At 35.1% G+C, this 22109-nt stretch overlaps 1 protein-coding gene across 4 annotated transcripts in view; it reads right to left on the reverse strand.

The window, feature by feature from the left end:
• The window catches only part of PPFIA2 (PPFI scaffold protein A2), a 339695-nt gene that overhangs the window by 55987 nt on the left and 261599 nt on the right, over positions 1–22109 (reverse strand). For 3 of the 4 annotated variants that reach the window (XM_086609969.1, XM_086609971.1, XM_086609970.1), the window contains 5 exons: positions 14514–14735; positions 12161–12307; positions 10143–10277; positions 797–880; positions 311–442 (listed from right to left, as the gene is read on the reverse strand). In XM_086609969.1, coding sequence (XP_086466095.1) covers positions 311–442; positions 797–880; positions 10143–10277; positions 12161–12307; positions 14514–14735 — 720 coding nt within the window. Of the gene's footprint in view, positions 1–310; positions 443–796; positions 881–1301; positions 1389–10142; positions 10278–12160; positions 12308–14513; positions 14736–22109 lie in introns of all 4 variants that reach the window. The other variant, XM_086609968.1, reaches the window with a different exon arrangement.

Raw genomic sequence — 22109 nt, forward strand, 5'->3', positions numbered from 1 at the left:
TCAGTTCTCGTCCACTTTCTCTCACTGCCTCACACCATGTTGTGCACTGGTCCTTTACAAGCTCTTCATCAGACACTCCGCTGATAAAACAGGGAGTCACGACATTCAGCATATCCAGTTCATAGCAATTCTGGAAAGATTCTTGAGCGCACTCTTGAATAAAGAGTTGAATGCATAAGTTAGACCATATTTGTGGCAATATTTGTTAATACAAAATCAGCATGATACCTCCATCCCAATAAAAGTAGAACAGGTTTCACATAAGAGAATCTTTATTAAGTTGAACTTTACACCACCCTTTGCACTGTACCTTTTCTTCCAGTGCTGCCATTCTCTCTTTTAAATGTAGCTGCAGACGCTCATTGGATTCTGTCAAAAGTCTGTCTACAGTATCCGATAATCTTTTGTTGTGCTCCTCATTCATTTTTTCTCTTTGTCTTGCCTTTAATATAGAATAGAAGCGACAGATTGGTAGGGTCCAAAATTAACCAGTACAGACTTGTATCATCAAAAAAAAAAAAAAAATTATGGTAACTGTAGCCATTTAAAGAAAAACATAATTACAATTATTGATTAATGCACATTCATTTTTTTATCAGCAGAATACTCTGAAAGCTGCAACTAGGCGTAAACTAGTATATTAAGGTGGTTAAATAAACTGGGAAGATGCTGCTGTCACTGCTATAAATAAAGTATTTACCAGTAGATAGATTTGTGTGCTGGAGTGCATAATGTAGTGCTATATTGACAAATTAAAAGAAGAAAAGTGCACAGAAGTTGTCTGCAATACACATACTCTTTGAAGTTCCTGATTCTTCTCTTCAAGTTGAGCTTCTAAGTGTCTCATACGCTCCTCAATGTTTCCATGTCTTTCTTCTGCCTGTAAAAAAATAGAAACTCTTTCTGTAATTTAAGTGGCTTTATAAGTCTTTATTTCAGTAAAGTTTAAACAAAACATAAAGCAAGCTACTACTAACTGCAAACTTAGTTTTCCGAAAATAAACTTTATTTAAACAGGCAGCTGAACAGCATTGCTTGAAATGTGTCAGCTACAAAGGCCTGTTACATCCAAGCATCAGCAAAACATTGGAGTTATTTATGAGCAATGAAATCAGCCAAATGTAACATGCAGACTGTGCATGGTTTGAACACAAACCTGCCATCGTAAAATTGTAAGCTCCTGAAGCACTGAACTGCACGATGGTTGATTATCAATAAAAAAAATAAAATAAGTTAAAGAAAATGAAAACAAATCGGATGGATTCTATTTAGCAATAGAAAGTAAAGTCCAGTAGGACTACCTTCCTACGTATGGAGATCATTTCTTGTAGTTTAGCTTCCATAACATATTGATAATCATCAGATGAGGTAGAAGAGGTTGGATCAGACTAACAAGTCAAGGAAAAGGAGAGGGACAAAATTGAAAAATCAGAACTAAAGACACTAACACTGAACAGAACACAGCACAGAATGCTTAAAAGAAAAGCGTGACTGAAAATTTAGTATTTTTAACTGACAGATTTTTACGTGGAATAAACTACACTGATACTTGATGAACGTGATGCAGTTGATGTAGAGAAACTGAAAATAATGGAATGCTAAAAAAGCTACCAACCTACACATGGAAGTTCAAGGTTAGTGATGGCTGGCTGATGACATATTACTACAGAGTGGATTCAAAGCAATACTGTCTAATCTAATGTGGTTTTTTTTTGAATTATGGCAAACTAAACACCAGAACAGGACTCCGCAAGGCCAATGTCAAAAAGTCCTTTATACTTCTATCATTTTCTAGGAATGAAAACAATGTATAAATACTAAATTAATGGACTGGTCAGTTATAGAACTATGCAATGTTATGGTATATTCCCTAATTTCTAGAATACAGAAAGAATGTCAAAAGACACAAGGCTCAAGCTTTAGTATTCCATTTTAGAATACACCACATAAGTCCTTTCATTCAAATAAACAATATCGTTTTCATCCCTTTGAAAGGATCCACCCTGGTGGATCTCTTTGGAAGATCAAGGTCATCAGATAAAAGAACCACCTATAAATAAAAATTCATTAATAGGAATGAAAAGGCATTACTAAGTATAAAAATGGTAATCCATTCAAAGATTTCGTACTACTACTGACAGAAGTTGACCTTAATTAGGTCATTTGTTGCAAAACATGAATATTCATGTCATTATCCTATCAAACACATGTATGTTATTATTCAAAATGAAAAAAAAAGAACAACCACCTTAAAGAAAGAGAAATGCTATAATGGACTTGTTGCTATGGAAACAGGAATGTGCATAAGGCGTATAGACAGTGCTACTGACGACTTTGAGTTGTGAGCTTGTGTTTGTCAAAGGCTATTTCACTCTGTCAGATTTACCCTCTCTCAAGAGATCCTGAACTCCATCTTTAGATGAGAAAATTTTAATATGCACAAGAAATACTAATTTTACAACTGTATTTTTTTTAGTGACATTGTTTTTTACTGTTGTCTACTAATGATTTATCAGAATAATTAGGAATAGATACAAAAGTAACTCCAGATGTACATCGTATGTTAAAATTACCCATGTTACACTCAGTAGTATTATCAGGATCAAAAGATCAGACAGAAAACAAGCCTGTGATCTAGAGATTTATAAATATAAACTGCAGCTTTTGATATGAAGACATTCATATGAGAAAATCCTGCTTTGTATAAATACAAGAATAATGCTTAACGTTGAAGATCACTACTATTCTTTTAGAGTAAGTATATTCACAAAACTCAGATTCTTGCAAAATTTAAGGAGAAGTCAGTAAACTTTGTAACTAAGCTCATTAAACAAGTGCACTTACTGTTTCTGATCATGAAGCAGGCTTATTGTGATGTATTTGAGCTTATTCATTAACTGAAACTATTTTGTCTATTTATTACAACTTGGACCAGTAACAATCCCTTTACAATTTTCTTTATCTTATCTTTTAGTTTTACATATTTCTTTCAGCACACAAGTGCTAATGCACGGCTTTCTCTCCCAATTGGATAAATAGGAAGATAGGACTGAAAAAGTTCAGTCCCTGTGACTGCAGAAAACCAGACCATGCTATTCCTCCCACGAAGTTACCAAGCTTTATCCTCTTCTATGAAAGATAGACTTTTCTGCTTTTTAAGTCCTGGCTACAGCATTGGTTCAAGGCCTTCCTTTAAAGTGTCTCCAAGGGCCAGGAGAAGATTTGAAGTCATCAAACCTCTGAGCTGATGATGGAGAAGACTTAAGAAATTCTACCTCTTTTGAAACCATTTTTTTTGAGGGAGATATAGAACCCATTGAGGGTATCATCCTACAAAATTAAACTTCTTAGAAGCTTCATTAGCTGACTGTAAACCTTAAAAGCAAATTACTTAATCTTCACTGCTTCCATACACTTAATTGCAGGTTGATGCAAAGTATGAAGATAACCAAACTAATACTTCTGAGTTCAAAGGGGATCTCATTTAAGTCTTTAGATATGTGGTGCTGTCTGTCATAACCTGTCCTTGAGAAGCCAGTCTAGCTCGCTATATCATTCACACTTATTTTTCAAATTGAAAAATAGATTTTCAGTCCAAACCATACCATACCTTATTCCTTAGCAGGAAACAGTCTTTTCAATGTATAAAATAATTGTGGTATTAAGCCTAGCTATTATTTGGAAGAGGAGGAGGAATAAAATTATTGTCAGAATTATGTTATCTGAATGCTTATATAGAAATCATTATTGAAAGAACATGATTAAGTTTTTAAGATTCTTAGAGCTATCTAATTCTGCTATTTCATAAATTCCTACTGCTTTAATAATTCAGCAAGTTTTGTCTTTATAATAGATATAAATGCTTTGCATGATAGTTTTATTTCATTAAGAATATTAAAGTGTTGGTAGGTACACACTTGTTAAAAAACCTTCCTGAACATGGCTCAGAGTACCCGTACTTCATTTTCCAGCATAAAAGAAAACAGAGCTGATCTCCAAACTCATCTACCTTTACATATCTTTGGTAGGATAAAGAGACTTTAAAATTAATTAAAATTCAATATGCATTGGAATAAAAAGAAATGTCATTATTCTAAACGCTTAAAATGTATTTGAATATTTTATATATCCTTTATCTTTTTGCATTTCATTTGCTTGTTCCTAAAGTATTGTTCTGTATTATTCTGAAAGAACTACATTATCTTAGAACTCAGACATTAAACAAGTAAGGTCCACTGCTTGTCTGGCAGAGAACAAGTACTGGTGCACAGCCTTAGCACCTACCCTGGGCTCTAATGCTATTTAGGGATTTTAACCACTGGTTCTTATGCACCATATGCATGAGCAGGGACATGAATCAAGAGTGTCCTCTGTAAGGGCTAAGCAGACACAAACACATTGCTTTTTTCTCTCGCTTGCAGAAACCCACCTGTAGACAGAGCTGCAGTAGGAAAGAGCAGCCCCTCCATCTCCTGGTGTGCCTATCTGGAACACACTCCCAAAATGAGAGTTTCAACACCTCTCATTGCCCTTTACCCTGAGGAAGGCCCCAACCTAGGTCTCAAAGAGATCCTTGCAGACAGAAAGGCCTAGCAATTCAGTTATTTCCTAAGGGATTTGCAAATGGCTCCTGCGCAGACTTCCCCAGGCCATATTGTTAGGACTGACACGTCTGTGATAGCTACACTGTTTTGTTCTCCATGTGAGTTAGTCAGCTCCAGACACTCTGTTTGGAATAGGCTCTTTGGGAGGCTATTGAATGCCTCCATCTCTGTCTTGCGGTTTGAGGCCTGAGGCAGAGGCTGAGACACCAGTGTTAGTCATGGTGCCATAGCAGAATTTCAGATACACATGAGACAGAAGGGACGATTGTGGACTTTGAGGTTCATAAACAGAAGTTGGATTTCTTCTGACCTATTTTGCTAAGAGTTAATTGAGTTGAAAACTTTCTAAAGTGGAACTTGCGTGACTACTCGATTGGCAGACCTTACCCTACGTTCTTCTTTTTAATGTATGACTTGCGTGCCTGTCTGCTAGTAGTCTGTACAGGAGATTAGTAAGACACGTGGTGCAGTATTCATCAACTAGCATCTAAAGCATTTAGCCAGCACATTCGGTTATAGATAGATTTATGAAATTGTGTATGAGACTGGATTAAAAATATATATGGAGAAAAACTAACAATGTCTGACCCCTAGGAGATACCAGCATGAGACTTAATGCTCACTTTGCACTCTATATGCTATGAAATAGCAAAGAAATAGCCAGCAACAGACAGAAAAATTTTGCTTTGAGGGAATACCGAAGCAGCTTGTATTATTGCTCTCTAACCCTGTTAAAACTTCGCTGCTGCTCCTGCTGCTAATGCGCCCACAAAAAAGATGTTGCTTTCACATCATCTGTTACTGTTGGCACTGCACATTTTCTAGGTCTTTGCATCTTAGCTGAAAAAATCCAATTTCAGATGCAGAAAGCACCTGTATAGTACAGGTGCTATCATTTTTCTTCCTCATGCTGACCTGCAGGAACAAATCTAAACTTTTCTAAAGGTACAAGCCAATTTCCACAGTTTTGAGACCTTGACTTTTGAACACCTGCTGTCTCCAGATTTTCTGCTGGCTTCTTATGGCACATATTCCTTTGGCTACCCTTTGAATGAATGAGTTATTCAAGAAAAAAGACTGCATTATTGAATTGAGCTACACAATTGAAGGTGAAAATAGGTGATCATGGTGACTGAGTCGCAACAGTTCACAAAGTTATCAGCTACTTGTTCACATGCTCACTTCCAACCTGTTAAAAATATCACAAAATATGTTGGCTTAAGTCACCTATTTTTCTGAAACCCAACCTTTCAGTCACTAGATATCCACACAGTCTTGCCTCTTTTTCATTCCCACACTACCTTCTACATCTTGTGGGTGTAGTAAGCAACTCCTTCCATTTAGCTCTGTCAAACTTCCTTCTTTCATTTTTTTCTTCCTATCAGGAGAAAAACTTCTGTGGAATGGGAAGCACAAGAAGAGGGGTGGTTTGAGAAGACAGTAAAGTGTTGTAAATGTGGGGTTTTCTTAGGTTTCCTTCACCTTAGAAGATTTTATCTTTTTTCCTTTATTTTTTTTCAAAAAGATTTATCAACTTCCCTTTCCAGCTAACCTGTCACCTTTTCTCTCTTTCTTTCTTGTTCTCAGAGAGGATTCTGTCTTAACCACATCCACTTCTTGCAGGAGAACTTCTTTCCCCTCTTTGCATCCTTTCCATTGCAGACCTTCTCCTTTCACTTTCTTGCAACTACCTCCCTACTTAATAATGCAAACCAGATCCCCACATCGTCACAAATCGAGCATTGTGTCCCATTTGCCTCCAACTTTCAAGTAATTTTCTATCACCTCTAAAATAAGCTGAATGTGTTACTATGCTAAATGTGGTTTACTATGATTATAGAATGGTTTGAGTTGGAAGGGAGCTCAAAGATCATCTAGTTTCAACTTTCCTGCCATGGGCAGAAACACCTTCCACTAGATCAGGTTGCTCAAAGCCTCATCCAACCTGACCTTGAAGACCTCCAGGGATGGAGCAGCCACAATATCTCTGGGTAACCTGTTCCAGTGTTTTGCCACTCTCATTGTAAAAAATTTCTTCCTTAGATCTAATCAAAATCTACCCTCTTTCAGTTTAAAGCTATTGCTCCTTTTCCTATCATTACATACTTTTGTAAAAAGTCCCTCTCCAATTACCCTCTTCATAAACCAATTATGGTTTCCTCTTCTCTATGTCAGTGCTTCTCTAATGCAGCTAAAAATCACTATTAGTATTTCTGGTGACCTGCATACAGGAAGGATGGAGTAAAATGCTGACTGCTGTCTTGTGATCAGAGAAGTGACATGATACCTCTGTTGCACAAGCACCTGAGGAGGAGAGTGGCTACTAGCGAGAGTGAGTGAATGGAAGTAGGTGGATGCTGGTTGTCTCCACTAGATCTCTCCTTGAATACATTCAAGGAGAAACTGTGTTTGACAGACTAACCATCTGAAGATTCTAGGTACTCCAACGTCTGTCCATTTTGAGGAAAATAAACATCTTACAGAAAGAAAGGTTTAGTTAATATCAAAGGGAGGTTCTACTACCAACTGCCTCTTCTCCAGGGCAGGCAAACAGACCAATACTGTGAGAGCGAGTACAAGGTGGCTCAATGAGTCATGGCAATCTAAACCTTGGGATACATGCTGAGAGCTGTGCTACTTGTCATGACCAGACAGATATCGGTGTGACGGCCAGGCAGGACAGCACAGTACATGGGATCATGCTGTTCCAGGTTAGTCTACCACAGGCTGACTAACCCTCCAGTTGCTCACCCAATGGGCAGAACACAGTGAAAACAAAGCCAAAGAAATGTTCAAATGATTCAGGTAAATTTATGGGTACTTATCTGAGTTCACTGTATAGTCCAAACTTTTGGAAGTTCACTCCTTATGAACTAGTTTGGGCATGGAAAAGTAGCAAAAGACATTCACTAGCCCGTAGATATAAAAAAGAAAAATAACTCATTTTAAAAATTAACAGCGTAGAAGGATCTCATTCTACATCCTTCTTTCGCAGAATCCCAACCCAGATTTGTTATGAGGAAGAGTATAATAAATTGAATGTAGAATTGTAACATGCATATTTTAAAGTTGAGGGGAAAAAGTAATTAAAGAGACATCACGCTCAAATCCAGAATGTTTGTTCTGCTTTAACTCCACATGTAAATAATCGGTCTTATATTTTACCCACAGTGAAGCAATCATTGTTTCCAGTCATCTCATACTATTTTCCTTTAAAGAAACACGTAAAACATATTAGGCTTAACTCACCTCTTTCATATGATTGTAACCCCATGAATCTCAGAGAAGCCACTTTCATTGAGGTTGTACAAAAGAAAGGCGAATCAGTTTTGACTTTTTTGCAATGCAGAAACACTAGCTGATTCAGAGGGCTCATCTTTTACTTAGTATACATGGACATTGCAGTGATCATAGCTCAGGTAGACAGATTTAAGGTAGTCCGAAGCCAACTAATTTGAGCCCTACTGAAAACGTGTGCATTGGCACAAAACTCAGCAAAGGCAAAAAGCATTATTCAGCCCCTTAGGTAGGTCTTGCAGCTTTCATTGAATAGCTAGTATGGTAACAGTATACCAGCTAGCTAATTTGAAACTACGTAAGTAAGCTGCAGTGACTACAGTGTCGTCATCAGTTCTGAGCTACATTTATGTGATCCATGGAAAGTACTGGACTTTAAACTTCAGAGCTGTCAAACCAGCACTTTAATAAGCTCTACAGTTTGCAAAGACATTACATACAAGATATGTAAAACACAGGCTTATTTGGCATATTGGCCAAATTCTGATATTCTTCACATCGTGTATTCCAAAAAGACAGTTTTAAGTAAAGTTAATTTCTTCATACAAACTTAGAATTTCTCACTTAGCCAAATCTTTGATAAAGTACATCGAAGTTAAATGGAGTGGAGCGTCAGCTCAGTTTGCAGCTCTCTCATCACATCCCATGAAATAGTGTAAGACGACAAACAGAGATGTATAGTGCAGCTTTATGGTCACAATAACAACAGTATCTCATGGAAGCCCCTGAGTGCTCTGCATGGTTGAAATGGGATTTCTTCTTACAATATTTGTCATTAACATATGTTCAAGGAAAAATGCAGTTGCAAGAAAAGACATGCTTGAGACTGCAAAATACTTACTGGCATCTAATTGTTGGAGAAATTATTCAGGAAAAATCCTCTTAAAATAGAAAGCAATATTTTTAAGCTACTGAGGGAATTGCAATATATTATTATTTGTTGAATCAGAAACAACGGGGGGAAAAAAGTTAAAATGCTAAGGGATTGCTCTTATGTTCACCTGAGATTTTATTAAAATGCAATGATATTTGTTTGTTATTTTGTGTAGCTCTGTTTTTGCTGATTCTTCTTTTTTTTTCCACCATTTTCAGTTTCTCTTTCAAATTCCCACCCATTCATATAAACCTAGAGTGGACAGCACAAAATCTTGATTACTGAATAATGATCTTGTCTTAATAAAATATAAAAAAAAAACACCCAATGATCAAATACCCAAAAAGCTTCTCTTTCTTTCTACTTCTTAACTAAATTACTTAAAAATTAGACGTCAGTAGCACGCTGCTCAGCACTTAAGGCTTCAATATAAATGGAAAAACAAGAGAACTGGAAAAAATCCATCAAATAGAAAAATGGCTAGGAACATAAATAGCTAGAAACATTCCTTGGCAATAATAAAAGGAAAGCTTAGATAAATCAGAATGATATGTAATACAATCTGTTAAACGTTGTTTTTTTTTTTTTTGTCTGATTTTAAGAGATGAAGAATAAACATATTGTCATTACATGTCTTTATGAAGCTGATAATACCTGAGCTGTAGTATTAACTTTGTGCACATCTGAAAGTATTAGAGGCCAAATATGAAACTGAACTGAAAATTTATTTTTATCTTATTTTTTCTGCAAGAAAGCTGCCACATAATAAACTTATCAGAAAACCCAGTTTGAAGTCCTCTCAGGGTTTCATGTTTGTCTTTGCAGATGTATGATACAAAGAATCATTCAAAACAAGCCTTGTAAGCATGTACTGCAAGTTGTCTCCATTTGTGTTGTACAAATGATTCCAGCTGCCACTAACATTTGACATTATAGTACTTACTGGAAAGAAAATAATTGTTGTTTCATATACATGGTATATGAAAGCATTGAGAAGAACTAAGCAAGTGAAGGAATGGGACTTCTCCCATCCCTCCCCTCTTAAATTAGAAACTCTTGCACAGTAAAATGAATCCTCCTAGGATAAATAATGCTCACATGTATTGGAAATATATGACTCCTTTGTAAATATAGTCTGAGCTAACTTACAGATAACCACTTCTCCTATTACCAAAATGCTAAGGATTACAAACACGGCATTGAGACCATTCTTGGTTAAACTTGTGACACATAAGTCTCAGGAAACGTTTTCTCCTTTCACATCAGCTTGATAGCACTTTTGTTTTGTCCTCAAGGTGAGGAATCGGGATGCAAAACAATGTTAAACAATGAGACTTCTGAAGTGAACCTACTTCTCAGGGCAGTACCTTAGTCAGAGCTGCAATTCTCTGAGCCAGCTCAGCCTCCACTTCGGGTAAAGTTTCAGCCTTCCTCATCGTCTGCTGCAGCTTCTGCTCAGCCAGCTCTAGACGCTCTTGCAGCTGTCTGTTTTTGTCTTCCAACTGAAGGTCAAAGATAGATAAACAGGTATGAAAAAAAAATCAGAATTGAGATTTTCTTTCAGTTTCTTAGGTATTGGGGAAGTGATCGAAACATATTACACGGGCATATATACTCCACAACCTGGGACAGCTTATTGGAAAGGTATTAACTCAAGTAAGGAACAGTGCAGGCTGCCAATCTTACTAATGATGAGTGATTTGAAGCTCAAGGATCATATGAAGGTAAAGAAAAGGAGTTGTAAAATGGCACTAACGAAGATGAACAAAAAGCTCCTCTGATCAATGAGTTGTTTATCTGAGCAAAATAAAAGTGCCTGTAAAATAAGAATTTTCTAAATTGAAATATTGAGTCCATCTCACAGAAAAGTTTATGTATGAGCTAAAATGGAAAAGAAGTACAATTCTAAAAGGATAGATTTCCCAGCAAAGTTTCTGAACAAATTGTCAATGTAATTTTCTAAACAAATCCCAATCATATATTAGGAAATGTTAAAATGGACATTTCTTTCATCGTCATAAACTGGTTGCTATTTGCTTAAGGTTGTAGTGACATCGTTCATTGTGAACCTACAATTAAGTTTCATTTTACAGAAGTAAAATTGTTTAATCTATGATAATCATTAAAGAGAAACAGGAAGACTTTTGATAACTGCAGTATTTTCTGGCCTACTGAGAAGCACCACATGATTAAGAATTTTTTAATGGCTTGATAAGTGTTTCCTGCTTTCCTGTTCATTGCAGGTAACAGAAGACATAATGAAAAAGGAATGTACTTTTAAATTCTTTTTTAATCCTTTGAAAGCATGAAAAAGTAGGCTTTTCACATAGCAATATTGCAAATCAATTTTAAGTCTGCCTGTGCATAGTCAAAGCATAATTCTACTCATCACTACTTTGAGCAGAAAAACCTTGGCAGCACAGTATAACATAAGTTGGGGGTAATAACAACTCAGATACAGACACCTTACTTTTCCATTGTAGGGTATTGGTTTTTTTTTCTAACAATTGAAGATACCTCTTCAAATAGTCAAAGGAAGCTGGCAGCTTTCCCTGAAGAGGTATTCACATACATATATATACATACACATACAGAAGGATGGGTGCATGTGAGTGTAAATATATCTGCATACAACCATAGAAACAGAGATTATCAGATCATACAGGCTTATTTCTCACATAGCATTTTATATTGTTTGAAGACATGATGGATGAAAAAAAATAAAGCAGTCTGAGGCTGAGGAGCAATTTTAACTTTTACAGTTTGAATTATATTCATTTCATGTTAGCTTTCAGTTCACATTGTAGTCTTCAAATTACGAACCATTTTTTTCTGTTTACTTGACACTTCAGCTTTTGGAATCACTGTGGAAACAAAGTACCATGAGAGAAAACTGCACAATCATGTTATAGTCTTTTCTAAAAGATATTCAAGGATCATTGGGCTTTGTAAAATTTTATTTACACTGTGAAATCATTAGAATCTATTGTATGCAAATTTTGATCTTTCCTGCAGAAGGGCATTTTTTTTGCTTAAACTTTTTTTAAAATTTTTTGTTTAAATATAAAATTCAGAAAATCATTACATAAGAAGCAACAATAATCCTTTACTTAGGGACATGATGATGTGCATTTGTGCAAAACACTATCAGAAAACAGTTATTTTACAATGTCGAATGTACACATCGATTTGGTATCCTCAGTTGTAGTAGCTGATATGAAGCTTAGAGATGCTGAATAACTTGGTTTTTTTTAGATTAACTGATCTGTTGATTAAAAATAAACAGATTAACCTATCAGAAACCTCCTACTATAGATCTGCTCCCCTTTTTGCATTAATTTTCACTGAGTATGAAGAAAGCAACTGACTAATGCAGATACTGCACCTGACGTAGGATGGCTTCCTTGTTTGCAAGTTCATTTTCCAGCTTATCGTTCATGTCATGTATGGAGGTGGATTCTCTCTGTGCACTGAGGTAGCGCTTCTCCAGTGTAGTTATTCTTTCTTCCATATCTTCCTTTTGTGCCATTGCCTAATGTGACAACAAAAACCCCATCAAGAACTGTGCAATCAAAATGCTACATAATTTTATACTAGTTTTATTCTCATGCTAACAATAGACAGGGATGTAAGGTATACTCAGTAGTAATCTTTCTCTTTTAAAGATAATTTATTTCCTTTGGTATTTCTTGTAACTGATATTTAAAGTGGTAGCTGTTGAGTAAAGCAAACAGAAATGATCCTCATCTTTTGTATATTTTCTAATTTCTATATTTTTCAGTGCAAAAAACATAGCAAACACATTTACTTGTTTGCTTCTTAAACAGCTGGTTTGATCAGAAAGTAGAAAAACTGATATAGTTACATAATCAGAGAAACACAGTGCAGTGACGTGGGGAAAATATGTACGTGCACATTTCTACTCTTATTCCTGGGTCCTGCTAAAGTTTTCTGCCAAAGTACATGTAGCAGAAAGCAGGTGACATGCCCTGAAATTTCAGGAAAATGTGACCACAATGCTGGATACATTACAGAATCATAACATATGGGTATGTTATCCATATATATTATGGATAAGGATTTCTTTAAAATCTTGAGCTGTTTTTATTCATGTATTACAAGTTGACCTCATTGAAGTCAATAACTGTAATTTAGATAGATTATTAAGTAGTCTATTACATTGTTTATTCCTCTTCAATTACTCTTAATAAAACCAGAAAATATTATCAGTTTTAAACTTGTGTCTGTCTCTTTAGAAGACGTACATGTTGCCATATAATCTTTCACAATGAAAATATTTCTGATGAGCATGTCTTGTTTGTGTTATATTACATTAAGAAAGCAGTGTTGAAGTAAGTGAGATTATTTTTCAAGAAAGATACAATGAACACATAAACTGATCCAAATAGCTAGTCCTAAACTGGACTATATCCAGGTGATCTCTTTGCATATTGCTGGAAAAAAAAACCACTGTAAAAATAGTAATACATATGGCATTCATTAAAAACGCACAGGAAAAAAAACCAATAATTTATCCATGTTACACAATACTAAGCTACTCTGTCTCAGGCATTTAATTTTCTGCATTGGGAAGATTATCTTTTGTGGTCGTATGAAATAATAAAGACAGGCACTTCCACCTTCACAAATATCTTTCACAACAGATTTTTCACGGAGACTTGGTAATTATTCTACATGCAAATGTATCAGTGGCCACTTTGCTTAGGAAGCAAAGGGCTGAAAGCAAGTGAGCCTGTAGCCGGTGTAACGTGGTATTGAAGGCAGAAACAGTAAGTGGCAATTAAGCATCCATACAACAGCAATATATGCCAAAAGGTAAATGAGAGTGGAGATATTAGAGACCCCTAGTGATATAATGTAGCAGTGGTGGAAGAGGAGAAACACCAGTGCAAATTATTTTTTGTAACCTGATAAAAATGATTCGATACTTAAAAAGTGGCAGAGTACAAAGACGTGAAGACACTTTAAGGCTGTGTGAGGCATCAGAGTTCTGAAGAAACATTTTGTCCATAATACTAGAAATAAGAGGTTAAATAAATTCACACACACACACATAATTTCATATGAAATATCTATATTGTAGAAAGGAGTGTATCAGAAAGATAACTGCTCTAATTTCAAAATATTACAATAGATTCTATAAGCCAACTATCCACATATATTGAGCTTCACATAGGAGAAGATATTCTGGAGAGTACTAAGGAGCACCACAAATTTAAAGAAAAGAAAAATTGAAATATATTTCCATTTTTTTGACAACAGGGAATAGCATATTGTAACAGGGGTAATGATGTTGCTACACATGAGTAAATATTATAATTGATTATGTAAATAACACTGTTTTATAAAACAGCCAAGGAATTTTAAAATGTACTTTAGACTATCTACATGACCAGCATCTCTGTTTAACAGAGTTCATCTTAAAAACTTGAAATAGCTGAAAACCTGTGTTATAGCATTACTAGAGTGTCTTCTGGCAAAGGAGTTGGCCTTCTTCCTGTTGCAGTTGTGCATATACACACCCACTTTTACGAACACAGTTTTATAAAGAGATTTCTAGTACTTGTTCTTAACGTAAATTTTGTGTTTCCTATGTACAAGAGCTTTCATGGGCGCTCAACTTTTGCTTCCCATATTCATTGGCCTCTATCAGTTTGTACTGGGTATCACAGGAATAGCAGTCAAGAAATAGGAGGTGAACGTGGTTAACTCCTTACCTCCCTAATGTCTCTCTGATATTTACTGTTCATTTCTTCTGTTTTAATTAACTCCTTTCTGGCAGTCTCTGCTTCCTGCTCTACCTCTCCCACTCGGGAAGACAGTGCAGCCAAACGCTCCTTCATTTGTGCCATTTCATAGTTTTGCTTTTCCAGTAGTTCCTGAAGTTCAACAACTTGACTGGCTTCATCATTTGAGTCTATGGAGCCATTGGACAGGCGCTGTTAACAGAGAAGTGACATTATTTATTAATTATCTTTTGATGTGGACTCTATGTAAAGAATTTCTTTTAAAAAAAAGATTGTTTTAAAAATTACAAAAGAAACTAAAAAGAGAAAAACACAATAATTTTCATGGTAGATATGACAGATGTAGTTGCGGAGAAACTGTAAAAGAGTAGAATTAATTCACATAAAAGGATTCCAGAATGTAACATCACAGAGAGAAGTACACGTCTGCAGAGCAGAATACTATACAAAAAAAGCTTTAGTTTGACATTATGGCTATTCAAGTACAAATTGCAACAATATGACTCCTAAAAAGCACCAAATTGCAGGTATGCACCTGAGTTAAACTTACACAGCATTTAAACTTAATCCAAGTCTATTTCACTTGCAAAATAGGCCACACTGCAGACAGAAAGCAACAGTAATAAATTACAAATTCACTGTACCAGAAAGTGCTTAGAGTCTGGACAACACAATGGCTAAGTCTACATTAGAACCAAGTTCTGCTGAAGTAGTTTGTGTGCTGCTGAAAGCCCTGGTATGAATATAGCTATTAAAAAAAAAAAAAACCACCAAAACTAAAGCCCAGAAACAACTTATTGTATTTGGAATATGATCTCAAGAATATATGTGGCAGATATAAATGTAAATAAATTATTTCAAGAAAGAATTGTGTTCACTAGGACTTGATGGCATTGCCTCATTACAACAGACAGTCACACTAGCCTTTTCCAGCATAAGCTAAGACACAGTTTTATACAAAGTCAACTATCTCGTGTCAAAAAAATAAGCAAAAAGAACAAGCAAAACCAAAACGATTTGATTTTGACCTGTAACATCAAAAATTAAAACCAAAGTATTCCAACCTGTCATTAACTTTCTTGATTAGGTGCAATTTTATTGGTCAAATTTTTATTATGCAGTATAGGAACAAAGTATGTCACTGTAACTGTCACTTCAAATAAGACATAGATCTTGGAGAGCATCATACAAGAATGTTTGTCCTAAAAAGCACTTATTGTCCTTCAAATGGTAGGGTGTATAGCAATGTATATATGAAATATTCCTAGCAAGATCTGAGAGGAAACCAAGCTTGCCTTCATTAGCACTTCTGTATTATTATTGTCAAAACATATTTATACAGAAATCTAGCAAATTCAAAGAACATTACTTTGTTTAATGGCTTTAACGACATTCTTTCCCCCATCAGCCATAAAATGAACCCAGATCAAAACCACCTGCCCCTCTGCAGACCATTGAATAAAATTATTTTACTCTAAAAATTCATTACATCAAATAACAGTTCCAAAATTGCTTTCTTTATACTAGTTAATCATATTATCTTGACACTTTATGTTAGCTGCTGAATCATCGTTGATCTACTTTCAGGATACCATGGTAAAATGACAATAGCAATTTAAAAACTTTTTCATGCTCAGTTTGTTGTTTGGAAAGTGTGCAGTTAGTCTACTTGAATCTAAGTCCCATTAGCAGGAAGCAATCACATATGTAAACACAACAGTACTCAAACAGGACAGAACATTCTAACCATCATTCTTTAGTCTATTCTGAAAATTAAAAATAACCCTTTTTATCTAGGATTATTATAATCTGTTTGATAGTTTTAATCTCATGCAGCAATTTTAGTAGTTGTCACAGATTAATAAATTTTACCAGGCATTGACTCTGTCCTACAATTCTCTACATAGTGGTCCAGGAATTGCTGCATGGTTATAATAAGCCAAATAGCAATTCTGAAAAGCAATAAATGGCATGTGATCATATACCTTATGACATATAGACAGTGTTCATTTTGAAACGATAAGCTTTGATATCTCGGAGTATGTCCAATGGGAGAGAATTTTCTTTTTCATTAATACATTTTTTTCCTAAACAACCAAACAAAAAAAAAAAAAGTGAAAAATATTTTTGACTAATTTATGTAATATCTGAGATTTATGCAAAGACAAATAAAAAAGTATTTAGAATTAATCCAAATGCTATGATTGTCAATTATTCATGTATATATTTCGATTTATGCACATAAACTTCCCTCATAATTCTTTGATGAGCTCTTTTTACAAGCTTCATTATTTCTACTCATTGTTCACTATTGTTTTAAATTTTTCTGTATTCATTCACAGACCTGGTTGCTATTTAAAATTTCCAACTTACAATAAATGTCAACATTATGATTATTCTTAGTACAAGTGGGATAAAGTTTTCTTTCAAAATACTATTAAAAATAAAAAGCTGAAAAAATGGTATTTTTAGAATTTTGAAGCATATTTTAAAATTTTACCCAGGGATTTTAACTGGCATTTTGTCAATTTTATGCGTTGCTATTATTTTATGTCCATTATATGAGTACATCACATAGAGTAATCACTCTAAAAGACCACAAATAAAAAGTTATTAAACATTAATTCCAGGAGTAACTGACATAACATTCCTCATGTTCTCAGGAGGGATTTACTAACAGTTTTATGGTTATACTTCCCCTCTCTCCCCCCAAAAAAAAGTTTGAACAAGAATGTGAAAATATGATATGCCAGTAGAAGCAAAAGGCATTCTGTAGATGACGCTGATTCAAATATATCTTCTAATGTAGTGAAAGGAGTAGGAACCTCCCATGCCCCAGAGGAATTCTCTATGGAATAAGCAGGGGGACAAAACTGCAGCATCTTCTTTATCACTGGTTGTTGTGGGTTTTTTTAACCTGGTTGAATTTTTTTGTGCTGAAATATTTCCTGGTACTCAAAGAGGTTCCTGTCGATGATGCTATGTATTAATCACAAACCATTTGTTAATAAACAATTAGTTAAATGCTCATAATAATGAAATCTAAGTTTTTAACAGATCTCTGTTAATTATTGCCAGAAGCACTAAGGGAAATCTTCTCAAAAAAGCATGCACAAAAGAAGTTTCAAAATAGACATTCCTAACTGTCATATCCATGCACTACCCAAAATCCCCAACATATGCAGGAAATAGTGTCAAATTACTACAAAGGGAGAGGGGAAAGAAAGTACTAAAAGTAAGATGAAACAATTGGGAGGTCTTTAAAGGAGAGCAGGAACATTAAAGAAAACTTTCTAACTGGTTGAAACATTCTAGCAAGAGAAAATGAAAAATGTACATGATACCCCGATCCGGCTTACAAGTTAGTCATCCAGATAAAGTCTTGAGCAAATTTCACAATGCTGTCTATCAAATGTGGTTGTGAGAAAGCTACATATGGACACATTCCTTAATTTCAATAATTTCACATAACAGTATCTACTAGCAATGGCTATTTTGTCTTGAAAAAAAGGACGTGGCAAATAGCTGACATGCTCCAATGCTTCACTTTTTTTTTTTTACTGACTAGTTTATCCAAGAAAAGTCCATCTGTTTCTATCACGTTTACTTATTTAGACCACAATACTACAGAAATGGTATCAACATATATTCTTGACTTAATCTTTTTAGCTTTCTACTGACACAACAGGTACCACAGCTGCAATGTGTGCACGCCTGCTACACACACCATAAGAGTCTCTGCCCTCTCCTCCTGCCCCCTTATACAAATTTCTCAGCCACATGAGAAATCTGGTTGGCATCAGCCTGAAAGTCCTAATACAAACTTAGATGTCTTTGCTTGGGCTAGTTCAGAGCAAACAAAGGTAAATGAGCAAATACATCCGTACCCAGCAATGTTGCACTCTGGGGAGAATGAGGGAAAGTGCAATGGCAAGAGGAACACCTGCTGTGGGTTTTTTTTATTGTTTGTTGTTTTTTTTTTTTTTGTGATATAGCACCACATACTAGATAAATAACTGAGAAATCACTGTCCATACTAAGGATTTCAGAGACACTCTTACTTCATAAAGAAAGGTTTAACACTCGCCTAAATATAGCAAAACAAGTTAGGAGGAGAAACAGAAAAGAGATAAAATAAATGTCAAGTAAATCCTATGACAGTGATGGTATTAACAACAGAGGCAGCATACTGTGGAGGAAGTCAAAGCTTAAAAATATCCTATAGGACCAAGTGCCATAAAGGGTAATATGGATTAAACAAGAAATATTCAGGGGGTGGTGGTGGGGGAATATTTGAATTGCTTATGGCGTGTGGAAACAGAGGAGGGAAATAAATGTTCATGTTCCCTTCTGCTGAACAGTGTGAAAGGGAAACCAACATCCCTGGTATCAGATTTTCTTTTTTTCATGATCAAAAAAGCATAGCACTAAGACAATCTGTTGCTTGTATAGGAATGTCAGCAGGAAGGGCAGCAAATTGGAGTGTTACACATAACAATAAATCCCCCTAGACCATTGCTTCTCTCCTTCATCCTCTCTGCCATGAAATAATAAAAGGAAAACAAGCCACAGATAGTTTATCAGTAAAAAACAAGAACAATGGTAAAAGAAACACCAGGAGCAAGTGTAAAACAAGACTAACTCAGAATATTGCAGCCTCTGTTAATCCATTTCATATTGCCCTCTCAATTCAAAGCCTTAGCAATAATACTGCAGGCAAATTGGGTGGAGGAAGGGAAGTACACTTAATTAAAAAAACCAAACAAACAAACAACAGAAAACAAGTAAGGACACTAGACTACAGCAGTTGGCAAAGAAATTGTAAAATTGTCCCAGTCTATTTTGAAGAAAGAACCTTACAGTAAACTACATATAGTAAAATACACACAGGAATCTAATTTTATAAAGAACAGTAAAAAGCACCTCCAAGTGAGATTTTTTGCACCCGCTGTAAAACATCTGACACAGATATGTTTGGTCTAAATACTATCAACCAGTAATTAATTACATATTTTGTGCTAGAATTTAACCTCAGAGAATGGTGAGAAGGTAAAAAAGAATATCTCACAGTGTTACTTCTGAACAATCAGCAGTGGAGATAGCATTCATTTACATGATAAAACTCCTCATTGGTGTTTCTCAGTTTGTGGTAGCACGAGTGCAGGAGATTCACGTGGTGCCCATGTACATAAGCATTTCCACGCTGAGGGCTAAAAGTCAAGCTGTGTCTAACCACAAAGTAGATTTGAATGATTGAAAGTAATCTTAAAATTCAGAAGTCTTGTCTTTTAGAATTCCTAGAACAAACTAATATTTTTATGATGTAAGCACTGGTTTCTTCTTTTTTTTTTTTTTTGTCTTTTTTTTTTAAAATACCCAACCCAAACCAAAAAAAACCCCACCAAAGCCTAAAAGTGTGTGTCATGTCTACTCTTTACTAAGATACTCTCAATTCTTTTTTAAAGGAGTACTGATAAGTTCATTGCACCATAAATCTGTAGTGTCAAAACTGAATTCCTCACCGTGTTCTGAAGTCAGTATAATGACATTGTGGTTTTTGAGAGTTCACACTGAACAAATTTCTCTCAGGCTTTCCTCTTAATGTTCAAGGAGCTGTCTGCATTAGCTGGGCTGGCTACCTTTGGCAAACAGCACAACCCTGAAGACTTCTGACACTCTGTAACACTAGAGTTATGTCAGGATTGAGTTATCTTTATAAACATGAAACCATTTTTTAAAAAACACTCTTTTGATTATACTTATTTTTCTTGATATGCAACATAAAATCTAACACTAAAATGACTTTTCAAAGGTCTGCATATATTAAGTTCTATTTGGTCAGTATGTGAAGGTTATTTTGCCCATATAAATATTGTAAGCAATGAACACAATTTTGTGCAAGTTCTCTCTGAACCTTATAACACATCAAATCAGTGTGTTTAGTTTTTTTCTTTTTTTAGCATATATAAAAAATAAAGCAATGAATACAAGATAAGATTCAGCAAGGAACTGTTTTCTGAAAAGCCACAATATTTAGAAAAGGCTATAAAAATAAGACAAAATTGTTTCTAAATAACAGAATGCCATTGCTGCAGAAGCTCTTGGAGACTAGAATTTACTGTTACCTGCCTCCAGATATGACACATCCTCATATCTGCTATAAGCCTGTTACCCTAACACTCATAGTGACTGAGCTCCACAATATCCCTCTTGCACACCCTGTTATTCTAAGATGGCATCTCAACTTAAAGAAACATCACTGAGTCTCCATCCATCTTCTACTAAGGCAGGTGCCAGCTGTTGTTCTATAAAATATGGATGTATTTTGTCAGTTGCTCAGACTTTTGGTCAGTTAACTGTTGATATAGCAGCTGAAATATGAAAGCTTTTCTGTACTTCATATGCAATATACAAAATTTTTTATGGTATAAATCACTTTAGAAATATTTTGGAAAAACAACATGATCAGTAGTAGTACCAATTTTAAAATCTAAGTTATGTTTAGACCCTCTTTGAACCAAGATAATACCTACAAATAATACATACACAGAAAATTCAAGATGAGGAAGAGTACAAAAGAAACGTCATATTAAGTTTAAAAGCTTTAAAAACAGGTGGTAAGGTGTTTTTTTAAGCTTTTAAACCAGTTAGGCAGACAAATTGGAAAACGTCTCAAATTCCAAGGAAAAGAGATTATTTTTAGATCTGTAGTGGAGGAGATATTCCTTCCGATTTAGAAAAGCTGGTCATGAAGGCCAGATCATCAGGGGACAAACAGAAATACTATATATTTTTCAGGACAAATAAACTTATCTGAATTCTGTAGTATAAAAATACTAAAAAGGAAGTAAAATAATCACCAAAGAAAGCTAAATTATACACATCACTTGACTTCATGAAAGTAAGAGTAAAATTTAATGCTGCAAAGAGTTATATTTACTGATGCTGTTTGAGATGTAAGAATAAATGCGTAACAATTTACCAGAAGATGCTCTTTACTATAGCATAGAGTTCTTCCACTCTTATTCCATTCAAATGCCTCAAGCAAAAGGTTTTTAAAAAAGTAAATTATATTAACACAGATACATAGTTATGCTGTAGCTCAATCACAAGTGACAATGAAACAAGCAAAAGCACTATGATCGTCACCCATATAATCAGCACACAAAACAGAATGTGAAAAGCTAAACAAAAAAATAATAGCATTCCACCTAAGCCGTCACAGTCATTTCTAAGTGGTTAGTTGCCTCTTTACATTTGAAGGCTATCCTACTTCTCTAGCTTGTTCCACATCTTTTGCTCTGTGTCAGGCAATAAACTCATAATCACTAGAGATCTCCTCTTCGATTACTCCGAATTTTCTCCAACCTCTAATCAACTATCAAAGCCAACGTTCTCTCAACTGAAATACTTCTTCCTCACCTCAACACTGATGTAAAAATCCTTGCGTTCTCCAGCACTTTTCTCTCCAAACATCCTCACTTTATTGCTCTTTTTATCGAGCCATCAAAAGACTCCAGCTTTTATTACTACATTAAAGATCTGGAATAACTCTGCTTCCTGATC

This window comes from Tauraco erythrolophus, chromosome 4 (assembly GCF_009769465.1).
Source record: "Tauraco erythrolophus isolate bTauEry1 chromosome 4, bTauEry1.pri, whole genome shotgun sequence".
NCBI classification, from domain to species: domain Eukaryota; kingdom Metazoa; phylum Chordata; class Aves; order Musophagiformes; family Musophagidae; genus Tauraco; species Tauraco erythrolophus.